The 24579-nt window shown below is 35.9% G+C and overlaps 1 protein-coding gene across 2 annotated transcripts in view; it reads right to left on the bottom strand.

Moving 5' to 3' along the window:
* NEMF (nuclear export mediator factor) overlaps positions 1–24579 on the bottom strand; it is a 52291-nt gene that overhangs the window by 4413 nt on the left and 23299 nt on the right. For both annotated transcript variants that reach the window (XM_060142883.1, XM_060142882.1), the window contains exons 16-26: positions 23296–23384; positions 18097–18200; positions 16405–16467; positions 11167–11279; positions 9793–9850; positions 9269–9327; positions 9061–9181; positions 7642–7918; positions 6859–6901; positions 6665–6714; positions 4383–4536 (exon numbers count right to left, since the gene is read on the bottom strand). In XM_060142883.1, coding sequence (XP_059998866.1) covers positions 4383–4536; positions 6665–6714; positions 6859–6901; positions 7642–7918; positions 9061–9181; positions 9269–9327; positions 9793–9850; positions 11167–11279; positions 16405–16467; positions 18097–18200; positions 23296–23384 — 1131 coding nt within the window. The remainder of the gene's footprint in view (positions 1–4382; positions 4537–6664; positions 6715–6858; positions 6902–7641; positions 7919–9060; positions 9182–9268; positions 9328–9792; positions 9851–11166; positions 11280–16404; positions 16468–18096; positions 18201–23295; positions 23385–24579) is intronic.

Here is a 24579-nt window from a genome sequence, read left to right as displayed (position 1 = left end):
ATGATGCTCATCAAAAAACACTACTACAGGGACTTCCCTGGCCGTGCAGTGGTTGGGACTTCGCCTTCCAATGCAGGGAGTGTGGGTTCGATCCCTGGCAGGGAACTGAGATCCCACATGCCTCTGGGCCAAAAAAAAGACCAAAACATAAAACAGGAGCAATACTGTAACAAATTCAATAAAGACAAAAAAAAAAAAAGTCCACATCAAAAAAAAAACCCCACTACTACAGAAGTGAAAAAGCAAGTCTTGAAACATGAAAAGTAGTTGTAATACATATAACCAAGAAAAGACTTGTATTCAGGGTTTCAAAGAACTCCTATAAATCAATAAAAAAGCTGGACAACCCAACTTTTTAAAGCCAAATTAAGTTTCAGTATACACACACTTGAATGACTTAAAAAACGCTAACAATACCAACTGTTAGTGATGACGTGAAGCAACTGGAACTCTGATACACTGCTTGATGTGAAATTGGTACAAGTACTCTGGAAAACTGTTTGGTAATATCTACTAAAGCCAAACACAATAATGTGCACTATAACCCAGCACTTCCACTCCTAGCTATACACAACAGAAATGCACACTTGAGAACCTAAAAGATACATGTCTTCGATTATCAACAATACAGCAGACAGAAATTGTGGCAGATCCATCAGTGGAATGCTATTTAGCAATGCAAATGAACTACTGTTACAACAACATGGATGAGTCATAAGGTTGAGTGAAAGATGCCAGACCAAAGAATATATACAGTATGATTGCTTTTTTACATAAAGTTCAAAAACAGGCAAAATAATCTACAGTGATTAAAGAATAATGTTTTTCTCTGGTGGGGATACTATTTATAGAAAGGGACAAGAGTGAGCCCTCTGGAGTAATACAAACATTCAAGTGTCTTATTCTGAGTGATGGTTTCACAGATATACGTGCATATAAAAACTGAGCTAAAAACAAGATTTGTGCATTTTACTATGTGTACATTACACCTCAAAAAACAAAAAACCCCAAGAATAAAATAAACACTATTACCAATAAATTGAACCAAGAAATGGAAAACCCAATAAAAAGAACAGTTTCTTGGAAAATATAACTTAGGAAAGCCAACTTTGAAAAAACCAGAAAACCTGAATGATAATCACTAAAAAAATTTAGTTAGAACTTAAAACTCTACCCATATATCCCCAAGTATCAGGCCCGGGTTTATAAGCAATTGCTAAAAATATTTCAAGGAACAATCTCCATTTTACACAAAGTACTAAAGAGCAGAAAAAGGGAAAAGTATCAAACTTGCTTTATGAAGCTGGTATCACCTAGATACCAAAAACAGGCAAGGACAGTATTAGGGGCCAGTTTAAGAGATTTTCTTAGGTAATTTACCACACTAACTCATGAAGGGAGAAAAATAATACATGCAGAAAAACCATTCAATAAAATTTAACTCATCATTATTAAAACTAGCCCTTTGTAAAGGGTATTTATCAACAACCCACAAGAAACATCCTACAATGTTAAAGATCACAGAAATAGTCCCTTTAATGTATAACAAAGAAGCACACTATTGTTACTTTTATGTAACACTGTAGTGATGTTTGAGCCAGTACAAGGTGAGAAAAATAACAATAGATGTTAGGATTAGAAGAGAAGAGCCATTATTTGTAGACAGTGACTGCCTGAATTTCATCTGTAGATGAAATATTAAATATTCAGTGAGACTGCCTAATACTAGATCTACACATGAAAACTGTCTTTCCATATACCAGTAACTAATAACCATGAAGTGGAAGTTTTAAAAATACACCATTTACTGAACTTCCTGGTGGCACAGTGGTTAAGAATCCACCTGCCAGTGCAGGGGACGCGGGTTCGAGCCCTGGTCCGGGAAGATACCATGTGCCATGGAGCAACTAAGCCCATGTGCCACAAGTACTGAAGCCCGCGTGCCTAGAGCCCGTGCTCTGCAACAAGAGAAGCCACCACAATGAGAAGCCTGTGCACCACAATGAAGAGCAACCCCCGTTTGCCGCAACTAGAGAAAGCCCGTGCACAGCAACGAAGACCCAACGCAGCCAAAAATAAATAAATAAAAAATGAAAATATACCACTTACAAAAAGTAAGACCATATAAGTAGGAGTAGATAGGATGTACAAGACTCTAAAAGGAAATATATCTTTATTGAAGAATATAAAATATTCTTATGTACTTTTATGGTCCACATTCACGAACAGTTAGACTCAATATGGTAAAGATGATAGTTCTCCACAAAATAATCTAAAAATTTAATGTATTTTAGTAAATATTCCATCAGGATTTGCCTTGGAACTTATCTGCAGAATATTTCGTTGTATAAATGCACCACGTTATTTTTTGTTATTTTATATTATTAGGCATTTAAGATTTTCAGATTTTTTGCAATTATAAACTTTGACTTATGAAAATTCCCTGGTGGTCCAATGGTTAGGACTGTGCGCTTTCACTGCCAAGGGCCCAGGTTTGACCCCTGGTGGGGAACAAAGATCCCACCAGCCGTGCGGTGTGGCCAAAAAAAAAAAAAAAAAATCGATGAATATCCTTAGTGCAGACATATGATTTTTTTAGGATAAATTTCTAAAAATAAGAATTGCTGAGTGAGTCAGAGGGCAAATGCATTGTTAAGAACTCTTTTTTAAAAAAACATTTATTTATTTACTTATGTGGCTGCTTTGGGTCTTAGTTGTGGCACGCAGGATCTTCACTGTGGTGTGCAGGGTCTTTCATTGCGGCACGCGGGCTCAGTAGTTGCAGTGCGCAGGCTTAGTTGCCCCATGGCATGTGGGATTGTAGTTCCCCAACCAGGAATCAAACCCACGTACCCTGCACTGGAAGGCAGATTCTTAACCACTGGACCACCAGGGAAGTACTGAATTGTTAGAGGACTCTTGCTGGAAATTCCCATGGTATATATTCAAACTTTTATTGAATGACTGAACACACATTATTAATTTGATGGGTGAAAAAATTCCCCTTGTTGACATAAGCATTTCTCTGATCCCTGCTTCCCCACTCCCCAATGTGTCATTTGTCTTTCAATTTTATTGATGGTTCTTTTCTCCACCTGATACTTACTTCAATATTTTTAAAAACATGACTAGCCACTAATTTTTAATGTTTCATACCCTCCCAATCTGTAATAATACTTTATCAAATACTAAATTTTAAAATACACAGTTTACGGTTCTATGTGTAGATTTTATTCTGCCTCACTTTTCTATCTGGCTGTTCCTGTTAACACATACTGTTTTAATAATTCTAACAGTAAATGTTTTACTACCTAGTAGGGAAATCGTTCCTTGATCTTCTTTTTCAAGATGTTCTGGGACTTCCCTGGTGGTGCAGTGGTTAGGAGTCCACCTGCCAACGCAGGGGATTCAGGTTCGAGCCCTGGTCCAGGAAGATCCCACATGCCGTGGAGCAGCTGAGCCAGTGAGCCACAACTACTGAAGCCCACACGCCTAGAGCCGGTGCTCCGCAACAAAGACAAGCCACTGCAATAAGAAGCCCCCGGACCGCAACAGAGAGTAGCCCCCGCTCACCACAACTAGAGAAAGCCTGCGCATAGCAATGAAGACCCAACAGAGCCGAAAATAAATGAATAAATAATTGTATTTTAAAAAAAAAAAAGATTTTCTTAGCTATTCTCTGGTATTTACTCTTTCAAATGAACTTCAGAATTACTTTATCAAGTTAATTAAAATCTCGATTCTTTTTTGAATGACTTCATGTTGAATTTACATATTAATATGAATTGATTTCTTCCCTTCCATATGTATAGTATATCCTTTCACTTACATGAAGCCCACTGGAAAAAAACATAGGAAATTCTGACTACTATGGATGGAGGAAAGATAAAACATGATCTTTACTAAGATTTCAAAGGAATTTAATTTTCCTAAAGATATACCTATACATCAGCTCACAATCTCTTTACACTGCTACAACATTTTTTAAAGTACAGTCTATACCCACTACCTCTTCCTTCATTCCTTACCTTTATAAAATATGTAAAAACTGTAACCAAAATTGCATTAATAACTGAAAAAGAAACCACTGAGTTAAATTATCAATGGAGACCAGCATTGCCAGTTATTAGCTGAGTGTCTCTGGCAAATAAATCACAATCTCCTATTACTCTTCTACATAACATGAAAGCTTCTGTATAGATGATCTTAAAAGAACAGAACAGTGATCTCTATGCTCCCTAAACACTATCTTTTCAACTAATTTTCAAAAGAAGTCACACAGCATTATTCTTTTGTCTACATCTTGTTTCATTTAAACCTCACAACTTCATTTGTGAATCATGTAGTACTAACTTTAACAGCTCACCCCAAAGTTGTATTACCTTTTGTCCTCGTTTCATTGGCTGCACAGCCGGGACATTTTTGCTGGTGTTCTGAGGAGTTTCAATGTGTAGAGCATTTTCTTTTTCTTTGTCCTTTCCTTCTATCATTTCTAAATCCCCTGAGTCACTTGGAAGCTTTTTTTTCTTCATTTCCCTAAATATAAATGAAACGGAAACATCTAAGAATTTCATATTCTTAGTACCCTAAAAAAATTACATGGGGAGGGGAACATGTGCAATATATAAGAGATCAAGGCTTCTGCTTAACTTGTTATCACCAGGCTACAGTATACAAGAAGTGCAAGTCATCATACAAGAAAAAGCTGAAAATTTTTCTCTCATGCATTTATCATTCTTTCTGTCATCCAGGCTCAAAATACTGTCATCCTTGACTTATCCTGATTCAGTAGCCACGTTAGTCCCTCAACACTTTGATGGCCAGGCACTGGGATTTTGTAGTCTTTGTATCAACATGGCCTTGGCAGACGTTAGGTATTCGATAAAACATTTGTGGATTGGTTAGCAGAATAAATGGATTTTAAAAATAAGCAGATTAAAGAGAAAAGGAAAATTCTATTACTGTGATATTTTTCATGTGCGATCTCTTCTATTCCCAATGCCACTGCCGTAAGGCCAGGTCCTTATCACTTGCCACCCAGACTTCCTCCATATTTCCCCCATAATCAGTTCTCCATGAACTTCTAGATTATTTTTCCATAACTGTTTACCTACGTCACACTCCCATTCAAAATCTTCCAAAAGTCCTCCTCACATCACTTTCAGGAGAAGTCCAAAACACTTAGCTTGTCATTCTTTTGGTCCAATCTCACTTTGCCAATCTTATCTACCAGTTCACAAACATGAATATTCTGTTCCTTTCACCTCAATCTATCATTTCCCCAAAGCACTTTGAATATTACATCCAAATACCCACCACCTCCTTCCCTTTGATCATACTAATTCTCCTTGCAGTCTCCAACCTTCTTAACTTAATTTACCTAAGATCCTACTATATCTTCAAGGTATAAACTTCTGATGGTATTTCCCAAAACAACTGAACTCAAAGTAAATTCTTACTCCTGAATTACTGTATCACTTTCAGATAACACTATTTATAGATTTATGGCTATTTCCTGAATCCAGGACTCAAAAGCTTCTTGATGGCATGAACTTTATATTTTACCTCTTTGTGTACTCAGTATCTAGCATAATACCATGTATTCAGAGAGTTTTCTGTAATTGTTTATAATGATAATCTTTCTCAAAAGAGTTGATTATCCACTTCAATCTAGGGCCTCTTTCTGGAGTGCTTTACTAGTTGTAGTCTTTTTCACCCTACGTAGTTGTCTCAGTTGTCCCTTTCATTCTGCCTCTATCTTTTTCTTTTTCTGTTCGCCTTCTGAGCCCTACTATATTAGAGAAAAAGAAAAGACAAGGAAGAAACCCCAAGTCTTCTTCTTACATAAAAATTTCCTAATTTCAGTACAGGAATGCCTCAGAGATATTGCAGATTCTGTTCCAGACCACTGCAATAAAGTGAATATCGCAGTAAAGCGAGTCATGAATTTTTTGGTTTCCCAGTGCATATAAAGTTATGCCTACACTCTACTGCAGTCTATTAAGTGTGCAAAGCAATATGTCTTAAAAAAAGCAATGTATATACCTTAATTTAAAAACACTTTATTGCTAAAAAATGCTTACCACCCTCCAAGTCTTCAGTGAGTCGTACTCTTTTTATAATAGTAATATCAAAGATCACTGATCACAGATCACCATAACAAATATAATAATAATGAAAAAGTTTGAAATATTGCAAGAATTCCAAAATATGACCCAGAGACATGAAGTGAACAAATGCTGTTGGAAAAATGGTGCCAACAGATTTTGCTCCATGTGGGGTTGCCATAAACTTTCAATCTGTAAAAAACACAGTATCTGCAAAGCACAATAAAATGAGGTATGCCTGTATTCCTGTTTATTTCTGTCAATATTATCCTAGAATCAGCCTGTCTAATACACTGCAATTATTATTGTACATATTTATGTAATAAAAGGTCTGTCTTCTGTTACTTGACCTATCTCACTGATTACAGTAGCAGACTGGGGCCCTAAAACAGAAAAACCCGTTAGAGCAGAATATGAAACACTAAACAAAATTTATGCTAAGTCTTGATAATTTTAGTAAGGGAGATCTTTGTAACAGCCAAGTGATCTGTCATGACTGAATTGTTAATTAAAAAAAAAAAAGATGCTTTTCAGTTAAATAACACAAGTATATTTACCTTCTTTCCTTGGCTGACAAATGCCTCCGGCTCTGCAATTTACTGTCGCTCTATTAAAATTAAAACAAAAAACAAGCAAATACAAACAATAACATCGCCACTGTTAATTTTTCATAAAGCTAAAATTAAAAAGTAGAAAATTATTTATTGAGAAGGACATGATGTTCCTCATAAAACTGAAAAAAAACCTTTACCATATTAGAAGATTCCTCTTTTGAAGCCAATTTCTGGAGAGACCTATGGAAACAAACAGAAAGAGAAGTCCAGTACCCTATAAAAGGCATTCATTTACAAAGTCCCAAAACATTCCCATACCATACTCTTAGTTAATTATCGGCAATCCTACAAATTTTCAAATGTGGCAAAATTAGAAAAAATATAATCAAACTGCTCATCTCCTCACTTTAAAATATATTCTTAAATAGCTGACATGTATTGGACACTTACTATGTACCAGGCACTGCTAGATGCTTTACATTCATGTAACCTTCAAAACCCTATGAAGGGGGTACCATTCTCTTTTCACCAAGAAGAAAACTGAAGCTTAGACATAGAGTCACTTGCCCAAGGGCATACTCTAAGATTCAATACTGGTCTGACTCCTAAGCCTTTCCTAACTACTCCAATAATAAAGCTTTTATAGCTATGGTATTGTTTACCTGGTGATCAGTAAGACATTAAAGACTAACACATTTTTTTTAATGTAACTGCTTTTATTATTAGCATTTATAACCATTTACTTGTTTCTATTTTGACTTGTTTGGCCACTTTTATATATATTGTGTTTTTCTACCCTGGGTCCTGGGAATTTCTTAAGAGAGATCTACCCCCCTATCAAATGGTGAAAAGATAGTAAGCTCGTAGGACAATGGAGGGTAAAAGCACTGAAGTCAATCTTGGTATTATTTGTGTAAGGATTAACTCTTCATCACTCCCAACTTACAAAATAAAACTTAAAATTACAGTTTTTAAATTACCTTTGGGATTGAAGGTGGGACAAGTCAATGGAAGTATCAGGATAATGTAATGTCTCTTCCCCTTCATCCTTCATTTCACCAACAGGTTCCTGATGCTTTACCACCTCCTCAGATTCTCCTTCATCTTCAGAGCTTTCTTCCTGAATTAGTTCATTTAGCTCATCACCACCACTCTGAATAGTAATATCCCCTTGGTCAACCTGAGTCACAAGTTCCACTTCCACAGGAGTTTCATGTAATTCCTCTTTATCTTCTTCACTGCTACTGTCACCTCCATCTATTGAATTACCATAAGGAAAGTCAGAGTGCTATCACCACAATAAGGTTAGATGATTTCCTTGAAAACTTCATAAAAATATTCAATTCACTCCCTCTTTCTCCAAAAGATCACCAGAAAAATGCCTGATCCTCCCCAAAGGTTACTCTGACTTAGACAAAGGGATACTCTGTATCAGGAATTGTTTGGAATAAGTTATCTCCAAGATCCTTTACTACAATAAATTTCTTAGACTTTGCGACCATTTCTATAATGAAAACTATCGCTTGTCTTTGTTAAGTATTTCCAAAAAGGAGGAAAACAGAAGTAGTTATATAAATTCTGCCACTTTTATTGTAATTTGCACATGAGAACTGAAATGAGATAAAACAAGTTACATAACTGGCACACAACAAGTGTTCACACTTTTGCAAAAGGAACACCATCTAGTAGTAATAATATGGTCTAGTTACCTCACGTATAGAATAAGATGCCACCAACCATCTGACAAGGATGGTTGTGAGAATTCAATAAAAAATAATGTAAATAAAGTATACATGTCATGAACATGGTGAAAATTCAAAAAAAATAGAATTATGTACAATAGCAGTTGTAAGTGAAACAATGAACTATTACTCCTAAAAAGGAATGACTCTAGGAGATGTAAAAATAACTTAGAGGGCATACATTCCCTAGTTCCTTTAGGTAGGTAGGTAAATTTATTTCAGCAACCACAGCTGCTCTCTACTTGAAGCAAACACATTATTAAATCAAGCTAAATTCTCGTAAGAAATTGTACTTGTTATAAACTCATCTTTGTATTGCTTCTAATTCCTAAACCCAAAAGTAAATGCTCACTTATATATACCCGAGTCTGTCTCTGTTAAACACATTTATGTACTACTCATTAAATACTAGGGAAGTTTTATAATATAAACATATATTCAAGTATTAGTTATGGATCCAATTAAACACTTTATAATTCACTAGAATAAGTATATTTAACATTTCCAAAACCAAAATTCAATAAAGTTGACAGCAAGTTGGGGTTTTTTGGGAAATTTTAATTACCCCAAAAGAGACGATCTTCTAGGTAAGAATTTAGAAGCAAAACTAGACAACAGAAAACATTATAAGCTACTTTATTAAAATCTGTAAACTACCTAGTTGTTCCATTTCCTCTGATATGAGTTCACTTGTGCAAATCGCCAATGTCTCCATGTCTTCATCCTGCACTCTGACTTTTCGTTCACCCCGATGTCTCCAAATACAAGACTCATCTACCTATGGAAACAGTTCTTTTCACTGGTGGAACTTTAGGTTAAGACTAATGAAAATCAGAAAAAAAATAATGAAGAAGCTGAAGAGTACCTTAAAGAGGAAGCTAAACCCCATCATTAGATGTGAGGGAGGAAGGAAATTCTTTTTTCCTATGAAAGATAATGTACATAAATGTTTTAAAAATACTGTTTTCTCCATTTTATGCTTGTAAGGTATCTGCCACAATGGTCACGTTTGTTCTGTCTTTTCTCTGTCATGAAGGAACATTTCCCATTTACAGAATCTGGCATTATATATAGGAATTAAGAAAGAAAAAATATGAATGCTTGCTCTCATCATCTGGGTTAGTCAGATCCTAAATAATCTATTTTTAGAAAAAAGGTCATGCTATACTTTCTTACCCTTATAAATGTAAACTATATGAAAGTACACTGTCATCAATAAAAATATATATGGAGATGACATGTCAAATGCTAAATTTGCCACACCACAGCAAAATTTTCCTTATTTAATAACAGACTTCATATATGAAGTTAGAATAATTAGTTTCTGTTCTGAGAATATTAGTAGATGGTCCTCAAACCTGTCTCCATAATCCACTGGCAAGTCATTACCTCTTATCATGAAGCTTCCTGTTGTCAAATATTCTCCAGTTGGTGCTGTTTTAGACACCTGAGGAACACAATAATACATTATACTCTTGTCTTAAGAAATATGTTTTTTAAATTTTCACCTGAGAAAGTAAAGCCATATTGAAGTAAAGAGTACTACGTCCTGAAAAGTTTATAATTTAGCAAAAATTCTTAACACTGAAGGGCTATCTCTTCAAAGATAGATATATCTTTGTCCGTAACAAAGAAAAGAAATAATGAAGGATACACTACATCAATCATTTTCAAATGCCATGGACTAGAGCCACAACTGTCCACATTTCCTCTAATGTGAGACATAATAAGAAGAACAAGGATAGTTTAATAAGCTCATCATAAAGGTATAAAACTATATTTACTATATTTATTACATTAAATCCTTTCCTGAGATACTTTTTTTTTTGGTAATGAAATAACCTTTCATCTTAGTAAATAAAGATAATAGCATATTTTTAAAAATATCTTCTAATTTGGCAAAATAGGAAGTGAGCAATATACTCCACAATTTAAAAAAATTTTACTCATCTGTGAAACACCCAAATCTGAGAGTATCTTTACTAGTAATAGTTATGTAAGGGATTAAAAGCACACTAAAAAAACCTATTCATAAAAGAATTAAAGCCACTTTTATAATAGTACCAAGGCAGAAAATATAATCCCAGAAGTGATATTAATTTCCTAAGGACACAATATCACAATGTAGCAGAAAATAATAAATATAAACAGATATAAAATGAAACTAAATCTAAGGGAGGATAATAGTATTGAACTCTTTTTACCTTGTTGTATAGCTTTAAGACTTTGTAAAAGTTTATCATTATCAATTATAATTCTTGAGAACGTGAAATGAATAGCAGTGTGAAGTCATATATGGAATGAAGTATCATCAAAAAATAGCATTAACCACAAAGAAGGACAATTACTAAAACCAAGTGTATAGAAAAAACCACTGGATATACCTACTTTACAGGAAGGGCCAAAGAGAATTCAGAAAATTTCAACAAAGGCGAACAGGAGAAAGACTTTTTAGGTCAGTAGGCCAGTCATAACTGGAACAGTCTTTATCCCATATAATTACATGGATCACTCTCAAATCTTACCTTTCCAGAAAGGCCTTCCCTGACACTACATTCAAAATGGTAGCCTCTATCACTCTCTATCCCCTTACCCTGCTTTAAAAATAAACTTTGTTACCTGCCACTACACATCTATTTTTCAACACCAAAATGTCAACTCCATCACAAGGTACTCTGTCTGCCTCAGTCAATTCTATATCCTCACAATTTGGAACACAGTTGCTCTTACTAAATTAAGAAAAAGGACCACAGCCCTTATTACCTGATGATGGTACACCCACCAAGCACTAGTGATAACTCGTGCATCCCAAGCAGCACTGTAGCAAAGTGCCATCGTGCCAGCTTCAGTCAAGGTCCGAGGGGGAATTGGTTCTCCTGTAATAACAATACTAGAACGCTTCAGTACCGAAGTACAGACTTTCTAGAGCAAGACATGGAAACCACATGCAGCATAACAGGTTCACTCCTCTTATATTTTAAACAATAATACCACACTTTCATTTCAGTATTACAAGAAGTTACTATTTTTATTAAAAATGTATTTAGGGCTTCCCTGGTGGCGCAGTGGTTGAGAGTCCGCCTGCCGATGCAGGGGACACGGGTTCGTGCCCCGGTCCGGGAGGATCCCACGTGCCGCGGAGCGGCTGGGCCTGTGAGCCATGGCCGCTGAGCCTGCGCGTCCGGAGCCTGTGCTCCGCGGTGGGAGAAGCCCACGTACCGCCAAAAAAAAAAAAAAAAAAAATGTATTTAACAGGGCTTCCCTGGTGGTGCAGTGGTTAAGAATCTGCCTGCCAATGCAGGGAACACGGGTTTGATCCCTGGTCTGGGAAGATCCCACATGCCACGGAGCAACTAAGCCCATGCGCCACAACTAATGAGCCTGCGCTCTAGAGCCTGCGAGCCACAACTACTGAGCCCGTGTGCCAGAACTACTGAATCCCACACGCCTAGAGCCCGTGCTCCACAACAAGAGAAGCCACCGCAATGAGAAGCCCGCACACTGCAATGAAGAGTAGCCCCCGCTCGCTGCAACTAGAGAAAGCCCGCGCACAGCAACAAAGACCCAACGCAGCCAAAAATAAATAAATTAAAAAAAGTTTTTAAAAAATGTATTTACACAGCAGGTTTTTAAATGGTCTAAGTAAATAAAACAAGTCAGAGAAGAAATATCCTCACTTTTATCAGTAATTCTAACTTCATTCCAGAAAGGATAATTTAGAAAAATCTATTCAAAGGTTGAAGACTTCCAGAATTACTATATATTGCCTAATTTCTCAAAATGAAGAGCATATTAATACACCCCTACAGTAAGAATTCAAATATTTTAAAATTGGGATATAATTCACATACCATAAAATTCATTCTTTTAAAGTGTACAATTCAGTGGGTTTTAGTATAGTCATAAAGCTATGCAATCATTACCATTAATTTCAGAACATTTTCATCATCCCCAAAAGAAATCCTGTATCTATTAATAGTCACTTCATCTTCCCAGCCGCTGGCAATCACTAATCTACTTTCTGTCTCTACAGATTTGCCTATTTTGGAATTTCATATACATGGAATCATACATACCTGGCTTCTTTCACTTAGCATGTTTTCAAGGTTCATTCATGTGAGAGCATATGTCAGTACCTCATTTCTTCTTAAGTCTGAATAATATTCTATTATATGGATACACCACATTTTGTTTATTAATCAATGGATCGACATACAGGTTGTTTCCATTTCTTGGCTATTATAATGCTATTATGAATATCTGCAAATAAGTTTGGACATATGTTTTCAATTATCTTGGAATACCTAGGAGTGGAATTGCTGGGTCACATGGTAAAATCTATGTTTACCTTTTTCAGAAACTATGAAACTATTTCCTATAGCAGCTAGATCATTGTCCATTCCCACCTGCAGTGTATAAGGGTTCCAATCTCTCCACAACCTCAGTAACATGTTACTGTTTTTTTGTTTCTTTTGGCCACCCTGTGTGGCTTGTGGGATTTTAGTTCCCCGACCAGGGATTGAACCCAAGCCCTTGGCAGTGACAGTGTGGAGTCCTAACCACTGGACCGCCAGGGAATTCCCACTGTCTGTTTCTTTATTTCAACTATTCTTGTGGGTGTTAAGTGGTATTTCTCTGTGGTTTTGATTTGCATTTCCCTAACAGGCAAATGATGCTGAGCATCTTATCATGTGCTTGTTGGCCTTTTGTATCTTTGGAGAAATGTCTATTTCACATTTTAAAAATTTTGTTCATTTTAAAATTGCCTTTCTATTTTAGAGTCAGAAGAGTTCTAGAGTTCTTTGGATATTGGTCCTTTATCACATAAACGACTTGCAAATATTTCCTCCCATTCTGTGGACTGTCTTTTCACTTTCTTGATAGAGTCCTCTGAATTAAAGTTTTAATTTTGCTTAAGTCTGATTTGTTTTTTCTTCGGTTGCTTATGCTTATGGTGTCATACCTAAAAAATGACTTCCTGATCCAAGATTATGAAGTTTTTTTTACACCTTATTTTCTTCTAACAGTCTTATAGTTTTAGCTCTTAAATTTAGGTCTGATGCAATCTTTTTTTTTCTCGGTACGTGGGCCTCTCACTGTTGTGGCCTCTCCCGTTGCGGAGCAGTCTCCAGACGCGCAGGCTCAGCGGCCATGGCTCACGGGCCCAGCCACTCCGCGGCACGTGGGATCTTCCCAGACCGGGGCACGAACCTGCGTCCCCTGCATTGGCAGGCGGACTGTCAACCACTGCACCACCAGGGAAGTCCCTGCTTTTAATTTTTATAAATGGTATGAAGCAGGGGTCTAACTTCATTCTTTGGCACATGGATATTAGTTGCATCAGCCCTATTTGTTGAAAAAATTATTCTATCCCCATTGAATGGCCTTGGCACCCTTGCTGAAAATCAACTGACCATAAACAAGGAGTCTCAATTCTCTTCATTAATCTATCAGTCCATCCTCACACCAATATCACACTGTCCTGATACCACACTGACTGTTGTTTTGTAGGAGGTTTTGAAATCAGGTAGTGTGAGTCCTCCAATTTTGTTCTCCGTTTTCAAGAATGATTTGGCTAATCTGGGTACTCTGCATTTCCACATGAATTTCAGTATGAGCTTTGTCCATCTCTGCAAAAACAGGCAGCTGGAATTTTGAGAGGAACTGCACATATCTGTAGATTAATGTGGGAAGTACTGCCATCAGGACAATATAAGACTTCTAATTCATAAACACTGGAAGTGTTCCCCTTTATTTAGGTCTTCTTTAATTTCTTTCAATGATGTTTTGTAGTTCAGTGTGTATGTCTTGCATTTCTTTTTGGTAAATTTATTACTAAATATTTTATTCTTTTGTAATGCTGTTATAAGTGGATGTTTTATTAATTTCCTTTTAATACTGCTTATTGCTAGTATATAAAAATATAACTGACTTTTATATATTGACCTTATATCCTAGACGTTGCTGAACTTATTAACTAATAATTTTTAGTAGATTGCTTAAGGTTTAAATATATAAGATTATGTCATTTGCAAACAGAGATAGTTTTATCTGTCCCTTACCAATTTGGATATTTTAAACTTTTTATTGCCTAATGGCCTACTTAGAACCTCCATACAATGCTGAGTAAAAGTGTGGCAAGAACAGATGTGCTTATCTTGTTCCTGATCTTGGGGGAAAAGCTGTCTTTCACCATTAAGCATGATTTTTAGCTGTGGATTTTTTCATAGATGTTCTTTACCAACTTGAGGAAGTTTCCATCTATTCTTAGTTTGTTGAGTGTTTTTATCACAAATGAGTACTGGATTATTACCAAAGGCTTTTTCTGCATCAATTGAGATCATCATGTGGTTTTTGTCCTTTATTTTATTAATACACTGTATTACATTAATTTTCATATGTTAAACCAACTTTGCATTCCTGGGAATAAATCCCACTTTATCATGTGTATAATCCTTGTAATATGCTGCTGGATTCAGTTTCCTAATATTTTGTTGAGGACTTTTGTGTCTATATTCATAAATAATATTGGTCTGTAGTTTTCTTTCCTGTGATATCTTCATCTGGTTTTGTTATTAGGGTAATACCAGCCCTATAGAATGAGTTAGAAAGTTCCTCTCTCTTCTACCTTTTGGAAGTTTATGAAGGATTGATGTTCAGTCTTCTTTAAAAGTTCTGTAGACTTTAGGAATTTGAATCTTATTGTTTTGGTTAGTCTAGCTAAAGGTTTATCAGTTTTATCGATCTTTTCAAAGAACTATCTTTGGTTTTGTTGATTTTTCTCCACTGTCTTTCTATTCTGTTTTATTTCCACCCTAATCTTTACCATTTCCCTTCCTTTCCTTACTATGGGTTATCTGCTTTTCTTTTTCTACATCTTAATGTGTACAGTTTTGTTATTGATTTCAAATCATTCCTCTTTTTTATTATAGGTAGTACAGCTATAAATTTTTCTCTGAGCACTGCCTTAGGTGCATCTCGTAAGTCTCAATAAATTTGTTTGCATTTCGTTCACCTCAAAGTATTTTCTAATACCCCCTGTGATTTCCTCTTTGATCCACTGGTTATTTTATGAGTGTGTTGTTTATTTCCACACATTTGTGAATTTTCTCAATTTTCTTCTATTAGTGGTTTCTAATTTCACTCCATTATGGTCGGAAAATTTACTTTATATTATTCATTAGTTTTAAATTAACTGAGACTTATTTTATAGACTATCAAATGGTCCACCCTGGAGAATGTTCCATGTGCACTTGAGAAGAATGAGTAATCTAGTGTTGTGAGGTAGAGTGTACTACAGATATGTGTAGAATCTAGGTAACTTGAGTGTTGTTCAACTCTTCTATTTCTTTGTTGATCTTATAGCTAGTTATTCTAGCCATGATTGAAAGTTAGGTATTGATATCTTGAACTACTATTATTAAATTGTTTATTTCTCCCTTCATGTATTCTATGGCTCTTTTGTTGGATGCATATATGTTTGTTTATTTATTATTTTATAAATTCATTTACTTATTTTTGGCTGTGTTGGGTCTTCGTTGCTGCACGCAGGCCTTCTCTAGTTGTGCAAGCAGGGGCTACTCTTCATCGTGGTGCGTGGGCTTCTCATTCCAGTGGCTTCTCTTGTTGCAGAGCACAGGCTCTAGGCATGCGGGCTTCAGTAGTTGTGGCACATGGACTCAGTAGTTGTGGCTCGCAGGCTCTAGAGCACAGGCTCAGAAGTTGTGGTGCACGGGCTTAGCTGCTCTGCGGCATGTGGGATCTTCCTGGACCAGGGCTTGAACCTGTGTTCCCTGTACTGGCAGGCGGATTCTTAACCACTGCACCACCAGGGAAGTTACAGATGCATATGTGCTTATAACTGTTACACCTTATTGATGGATTGACACTTTTATCATTATAAAGTGTCCTTCTTTATCTGTATTAGTGATTTTTCTCTTATACTAAAAATATTTTAAACAAAAGAATTAAAGTTATGAATCATAGAAAGAAATATATTACCTGTTGGATTCTTAATTACACAGCTAGTTGCTCCATGAAGGTCAGCATGTACATAAATGTCCCCTTTAAAACAAATAAGAAATAATACTTTAAGTCCTGTTTCTTTGTTTTTAAGTTGAAATTGTTTATTTACTTATTTTTTAATGGGTTCAAAATCCAAAAGGTATAAAAAGACATATAAAGAAAAGTCTATCTCCCACCCCTGGGAGATTTCTCATAGGCCTCCTCAGAGGAAAACAATGCTAATAAGGCAGATTACAAAAATAGTCACAGTTCTTCTCCCTCCCTCTATCCACACCTCTTTGCTCTATGACCTTGAAGCTTCTCCCATCAAGAGGTGGAGTCCACTTCCCCATCCCTCAAATGTGGGCCGACCCCTTGACCTGCCTTGGCCAGCAGAACGTGGTAGATGTGACCAAATGCCAGTTCCCAGCCTAGGCCTTGAGAGGTGCTGTATGCTTCCTCTTTTTCTCTCAGAAATTTGCTGAGTTACCACATAAGCAAGCCCAGGCTAGCCAGACGATGGGTGAGAGACACATAGAGATGAGTCATCCTAGCAAGTGCAAAGGTCCTGAGGACCATAGATGGTTGACAAATGTGACAAACAGCCAGGAAGCCAGACTGAAGGAAAGTAAGAAATGAGGCTAGAGAAGAAGTCAGGAGCCTTGTAAGCCACAATGAGGACTTCTAGTTTTATTCTGAAGTGTGTGATAGCAACAAATGAATAAATGAGCAAACAGATGAATGCAGGAATGAATGGTCAACTAGGGAAAAGTAAAGTGCATGGTTTCTAACAGAAAAAATGAGCAGCCATTGTTTGCCATGGATAGTTCATCTGAGATTTGAAACTCAAAGAAGAGCAAAGCCCATACAGTTCCATGAAAGGCTCAGCTCACAATGCACGAAGTTAGAGAAGACAGAGACCAAGTCCTGGGTACCATGTAACCTAACCCTGTTGCTTTCTTTCCTGACTCTGGATCCTCAAAGGACATCAGATTAGCTCTGATACTGATTATTGATTTCTGATACTCACACTGAGGGTTCAGCCACAGTGAAGTGGTGGTTATCAGCAAACAAAAAAAAATGAGAGGGGCTTCCCTGCTGGCGCAGTGGTTGAGAGTCCGCCTGCCGATGCAGGGGACGCGGGTTCATGCCCCGGTCCGCGAAGACCCCACATGCCGCAGAGCGGCTGGGCCCGTGAGCCATGGTCGCTGAGACTGCGCGTCCGTCCGGAGCCTTTGCTCCGCAACGGGAGAGGCCACAACAGTGAGAGGCCCACGTACCGCAAAAACAAAACAAAACAACAAAAAAAAAACGAGAGGCCTTACAACACAGCACTTAAGTCCTGCTTCTAAAAGTGAAAAACGGTTACAAACTTCAGCACTGAAAAATAAAGCTTTTAAAAATCTGATCTACAATGACTTTGGAGGATTGAAAGCTATTTTCTTAATGCAGTAGAAAATCAAAAATCTAATACTACAGATTAGCTCGGCATTACTACTTTAGGGATATTCACTTAAAAATGTGAATCAAGTGTCAAAGCACATATTCAACAAACCATAAACCATGAAATTCTTTCTACCAATTAAATCTGTCAAACAAAGGAGTACAAGATAAAAATCTACACCTAATATTGAGATAACCAATCCAGTTACTTAAAAGAAAATTCTTCAGAATTTTAATCTTACCTACCTGGTGTCAAGTATCTTTTCACAATTATTTCATTCTGTTGCTGATCTCGTCCACCAATAATTAGATAGTTCTCTGAGCTAATGAACCAGAGGAATTTCTCAAACCTATCAAATTTTAAAGAAAAAAGTTAACATTTCTTTCCCTTCATAGTTGCCTGAATTCACACCCTTTTAACAAACAAAATAAAACAGAAAGCTCTCCTATCTGTGAAGGTTAAGACAACTTGATGGCTTAATTTCTTAAGACATCAAGCTGAATTTTACTGAAAACTTGCAATGCAAATTGCCCTAGGATATTCTTAAGACAGTCTCAGTAGAAAACAATTCAATTTTATGCTTAAAAAATACGTTCTCTCTTTATTTCCCTCCCATATAGACAGCCTTCTTAAACTGACGTTATAACAATGAATTACAAAAAGCAAAAGCATAAAATATCACATGGTCCCTAGGTTTAGTTTTCTTTCAGTGGGGCACTGGATAGGCTTTGGGACCACCGATGAGAAAGAAAAGCTGTTTTCCCATTCTGTCTTCAATTAATCAACTGAATGTTACATGTATGATATTCTTTACAGTTTAAAACCAAAAATTGCTGTCAGAAGTGTAAAATTATAACTTTTCTCAAGAAACAAATTAACTTGGGTTTTCATGATTAATACATACCACCACAATAAAAAGTAAAGAGTGTATATTTGTATGACATCTAGAAAATGAGATGCACATAAATATTTCCTATTTTACATATGACTCACAAGATAATTTTTTTATGATTTAACCTAGAATTTTAAAATTTCTGGTTAAAGATGATAGATTGAGCACAGGCATTAAATGAAACTTCCTCATAGCTCCCAAAATATAATAGCAAAAGGACTCTATTCCTATTTTCTAATCTGATTTTTTATTGAGTAATACATATACATGGTTCAAAAAATGTTTTAATTACATAAAAAAGTATAGTGAGAGATCCTACATCTCTTCAGTTCCCACAGCTACTACTAACCAATTGGCCATTAGCTTCCTGTACCCTCTCCAGAGTTTCTTTATACATACAAAAGCTAAAATAAAATGCTTATTCTAAACCTTTTCTCTTTTTCAGACACAACACACTGTTCTGCATATTTTTTTCTTTTTTCACTTAAAAATATATTTTCCTCATTGCTGAATGGATGTACTATACTGATTTAACCACTTCCCTACTGATGGTAAAGAGGTTTGCAAAAAGACATAAACCCAAAAGGACAAAAAGAATGTGAAAGATAAATCAAGGATGTATTTTGTAATCATCCTAGCAGAGGAATACATAACTAACTAACAGGCCAAAAAAAAAAAAGCCAACTAATCAAAATAAAGCAACAAGGAAGACAAAAAAGAACACAGAACAAATAAGACACACTGAAAGCTAGCAGTAAGATGGTTAGATTTAAACCCAAATATATCAGAAATTATATTAAATATAAATGTAGTCAATTCTCCAGGTAAAATGCAAAGACTGTCAGACTGGGAAAAAAACAATGATATATACTCCTTTAAAATATAAGGATATAAAAAGGTTCAAATATAATGATGGAAAAAGATAATACCATGCAAATACTAACCAAAAAACAGTTTTAACATCTCACACAGATGGAAAAAATAGATATAAAAGGACATTTCATTAAAATTAATAAAAGGCTCAATTCACTGAGATGATATAACAGTTCCATATTTGTATCACCTAATTACATAGCCTCACATATATAAAGCAAAAGTTCAGAAGTAAAAGGAGAAACAGATAATCCAAACCGTATGATATTTAACACACTTCTCTCAGTAACTGGGAAAACAAGCATTAAAAAGAGAATTATAAAGGTGCCAAAGATTCGAATAACATGATTGATAAACATGACCTGATATTTAGAGAAATGCACTCAGTAACTGTAGAAAAGCCACTATTTTCAACTATATATGAAACATTTATAAATAAAGTTGCCCATAAATAGACTGGGCCATAAAGCAAGTTTCAACAACAAACACCAAATGACTGAGATAATTCAGAATGTCGCCTCTTTTACGCAAATAAAGCTAAAAATCAGTAACAAAAAGTAACCAAAAACCCCCATGTGTTTGGACAGTAATACATATACTTCTAAATAATGGATGGGTGAAGAAATCACCATGGAAATTAGAATATATCTTGACATGAAAGATAATGAAAATCCTAAACAACAGAACTTTTTAGATACAGTTAAAGCCATGCTGAGGGAAATTCACTGCCTTACATATATTAGAAAAGAGGCCGGGGGAAAGGGGAAATCAATGAACTAAGCTTCTGTCTCAAGAAATCAGAAAGGAAAATGCAAATAAATCCCAAAGAAAAGTAGAAGGATGAAAATAATTATTAAAATAGAAGGCACATATATAATACTGGAGATCAATAGTCAAAAACTGGTTCTTTAATGATATTACTACTACTGAAAATCCTCTGGTCAGATTAATCAAGAAAGAGAGAAGGCACAAATAATTCTTGAATGAAAAGGCAGAAGTAATTAATGATTCTAGGGATGTTAAAAACTTAAGTGGAGGGACCTCCCTGGTGGTCTAGTGGTTAAGACTCCATGCTTCCACTGCAGAGGGAACGGGTTTGATCCCTGGTCAGGGAACTAAGATCCCACATGCCACGCGGCGTGGCCAAAAAAAAAAAAAGTTAAGTGGAATATTATAAACTTTTTGCCAATAAATTTCAAACTTTGGACAAAATAGACAAAGTCTTAGAAAAACATTGCTAACCAAAACTAGAAAATCTGAGTAGTCCTTTTATCTACTAAAGAATTTGAATCTGTAATGAAAAACTTTCCCATAAAGAAAACTCCAGGTGACTTCCATCAACATTTAAGGACAATTGATAAAGGAACACTTTCCAGTTTGTTTTATGAGATAATATAACCTTGTACCAACAGTTAACAAAAACATTATGAGAAATGAAAATTACAGGTCAATCATATTCATCAATAGAGATGTTAGAGAAAGAAAAAAGCAACAAAATTTTGAAAGCTGGAAAATAAATGAACAAGTGAGCAGACTCAAGAAGCTGAATCCTGAGCTGACGGTGCAAAAAACCAAGAGACTAATCGACTTACACTGTATGACCCATAAAGAGCACAGATACTGCTAGAAATAGGGTTTAAGATGAGGTTTAAAAACAGAAGAACTGGCTGAAAATCTTATCAAGAAGTAAGCACTTCCCTAGATCTTTCCAGCTCGGAACATGGTGGTAACTGCCCCTTCAACACTCTAACAGAAAGTCAGAAATTAATTCTTTAAAAGGGTACAAAGAGGATCTCTGGACTAGGGGAAACGTATCACAGTTGTAAGTAGGGGTAATATATGTAAAATAGGGCAATTAAGTAAATGTATGAAATACTGGATACTAAGACTCTCCAGCTTATTATTTCCACCGAGCTCCCAAAATGGTGATAGCCAGGTCTTCACTTTACAAATAGAAGGGAAAGAAGCTTTTGTGGGAAATGAGACCAGCCGAAAAGGCAAAAAGCTAAAGACTTCAAGAGTTCCACAGATGGCCCACACAGATCATTTTACAAGTCCAACAACCCACAAAGAACTTCCAATCACCATTTTAATGTTCTGCTATAAAAAGTGAGTAGACAGTCAAGGATCACCAGACGTACACAAGTGAACGCTGGAGACAAAACCAACAAATAGAAAAAAGAAACTTGGAGAAGACAGACCTGCAAGAAAAGGATACTAAATAAAATGTAATACATCAAAACTATTCTCAGTTATAAAGAAACTAGAGCAGTAAGTTTTTTTAAAGTAACATTCAAAAAACCAAAAACAGCTTAAAATTAAAACGTGATAGGAAGAAATAAAAGATTAAAAAATTCAATGGAAGGATTGAAAGATAAAGTTGAGAAAATCTCAGAATATAGAACAAAAAGTTGAAAAACAGAAAATGCAATGCAATAGGACTGCTAAGGGGGGGAGGGGTCCCATAAGTAAAACATGAGACTTCTAGAAAGAAAGAAAAAGAAAACAAAACAAAAAAAGACAGAAGGTAGGCAATTTTCTAAGAAATAGTTCAAGAAAATTTCTCCAAACCACGTTTCCAATTTAAAAGGCCCACAAAGTATCCAGCGTAATGGATAAAAACATCATCACCAACCTATATTCCTGTGAAATTCTGGAAAACTGAGAGGAAGAAAAAAAGATCTAGAAGCTTACAGAAAGGCAAAAACAAGTTTCCTATTAAAACAGCAACTATCAAAATGACAGAAAACTCAAGATCAAACCTGGAAGTTAATACAATGGACAATGCCTTTTTAAAAGTCTGAGGGAAACATATTTTCAAATTAGAATTCTATACCTATCCAAACTCTTATGAGTAAAATAATTTTTTTATACATTGGACACCTCAAAAACTTTAACTTCTACATACCCCTTTTCATGAAGCTTCTAGAGCACATAGTCCATAACCAAAGAAAAAGGAAGTCTGAGATTCAGGACAGAAGATACAACACAGAGAGAGGTTACAGAGAAGTTCCAGGATAATAAAAAAAAGATCTTAAAATGCTTACAGTAACCAATCTAGAACAAAGTAGGTCAAAAAGCTCCAGGAAAGACTTCTGCAAGAAGATGATACTGATAAAATTCCAATATGTTTGAACACACTTGGAAGCAAATTTGGACATGGCTAATAACAAGAACAAAAATAAAAAGAAAGCAAATGAAACAATTATTAACTTCAGGGAAGATAAAATACTGAGCAGGAAAGGAAAACAGAATACTATATGATCCAGCTCTGATTACAACTTAAATATTCATAATAATGTTAACACAGAACATCACTCTTGACAAAATTATGCTGTAAGTATACTGAGAAGCCAGGTGATGTGTGTGTATGTAACGGAGCACAAATGGAAAGAAAAAAATCTTCACTTTCCAAGGTGGGAAGTTATTAATAGAGTGTAAAACAGAAAAATTAAGAAGCAGCAATATATTACTAAGAGAAATGGAGGTATGTATCAAAAGATTCAGCTAAAAGAGCTAAAAGTTTCCTTGGGAGAGGAGGCAATAGGAGTAGGGATAAAAGTTTGCGGGGTTACTGGTTTTTTAACAAGCTTTGTAGAACTGCTTGATTTTCTAAATAATGTGCATGTATAATTTTGATAGAAAGAAAAAATGTATTTTAAAAAGGTAGAATACTTACCAATATATTTTTCTTGCTTTTTGAATAGAGGTAACTGTCTGGACTTCTTTTAAGGTTTGCTTTGTTTTCTTTTCTGCTGATTTGAACGCCTATTCATAAGAAAAGAGTTTTTAAGTAATCTGTTGAAAATTTACTTAAATAACACCAAGTAAATGACAGGGGAAGAAATGGGTTTTTAAATGTCACAAATGGCACTATCTATACACACACACCATACACACATGAAAGTAATAAAATGGGGACTTTCCTGGTGGTGCAGTGGTTAAGAATCCGCCTGCCAATGCAGGGGACACGGGTTCGATCCCTGGTCCAGGAAGATCCCACATGCTGTGGAACCACTAAGCCTGTGCACCACAACTACTGAGCCTGTGCTCTAGAGTCCGCAAGCCACAACTACTGAGCCCACACAACAACTACTGAGGCCCGTGCGCCTAGAGCCCATGCTCCACAACAAGAGAAGCCACCACGATGAGAAGCCCACGCACCGCAACGAAGAGTAGCCCCCACTCGCCACAACTAGAGAAAGCACATCAATGACAACCCAACACAGCCATAAATAAATAAATTTATTTTTTAAAAAGTAATAAAATGAAGAAATTTTGGCCTTAAATATTAAAATGATTTGTATACAAGTATCTGCTCAAGACCTACAATGAAAAAGAGTTCATCTGTTTACCATATACTCAGTGCAACCATATAATAGGCTTTGGGCTAGATGTCAGAGACACACAATGAACAAGACAAAGTTTCTACTTCCTACCCCACTGGGGTCTAGGAGAAGAGACATATATAAAACACATAATTATTCAAATAAACATGGTAAATGTTTCAAAGGATGCTATGAGAGTATAACAAGGGAACCTAATTTATAACTGATTATGGTCAAAGAAGGTATTTCTGAGGAAATGGCATTTAGGCTGAAGCCTGAAGGATTAATGGAATTATCAAGGCAAAGAATACAAAGAGCACTGTAAGCAGAAGGAAAAGGCCAGCTTGACCAGCAAGTATGATCATAGGGTAAATGAGGTTGGAGAGGCAGATAGAGAGCTAAGTCATGAAGACCACTCATTTAACAGACATTAATGTGACTATGTTTCAGGCAATATTCTAGGGACTGGGACACAGCAATGAATAAAACAGATAAAGATCCTACTTTCATGCAATCTACATTCTAGAGGGAAGACAGATAAACATATGTTGGGTTGGGTGTTTTTAAAAAAGAAAAACAAGACTGAAAAGGAAGTGATTGAGGTAGTTTTATTTTCACTACGAGTGGTCAAGAAA

This window comes from Lagenorhynchus albirostris, chromosome 1 (assembly GCF_949774975.1).
Source record: "Lagenorhynchus albirostris chromosome 1, mLagAlb1.1, whole genome shotgun sequence".
Lineage (NCBI taxonomy): Eukaryota > Metazoa > Chordata > Mammalia > Artiodactyla > Delphinidae > Lagenorhynchus > Lagenorhynchus albirostris.
This window is presented reverse-complemented; position numbering and strand designations above follow the sequence as displayed.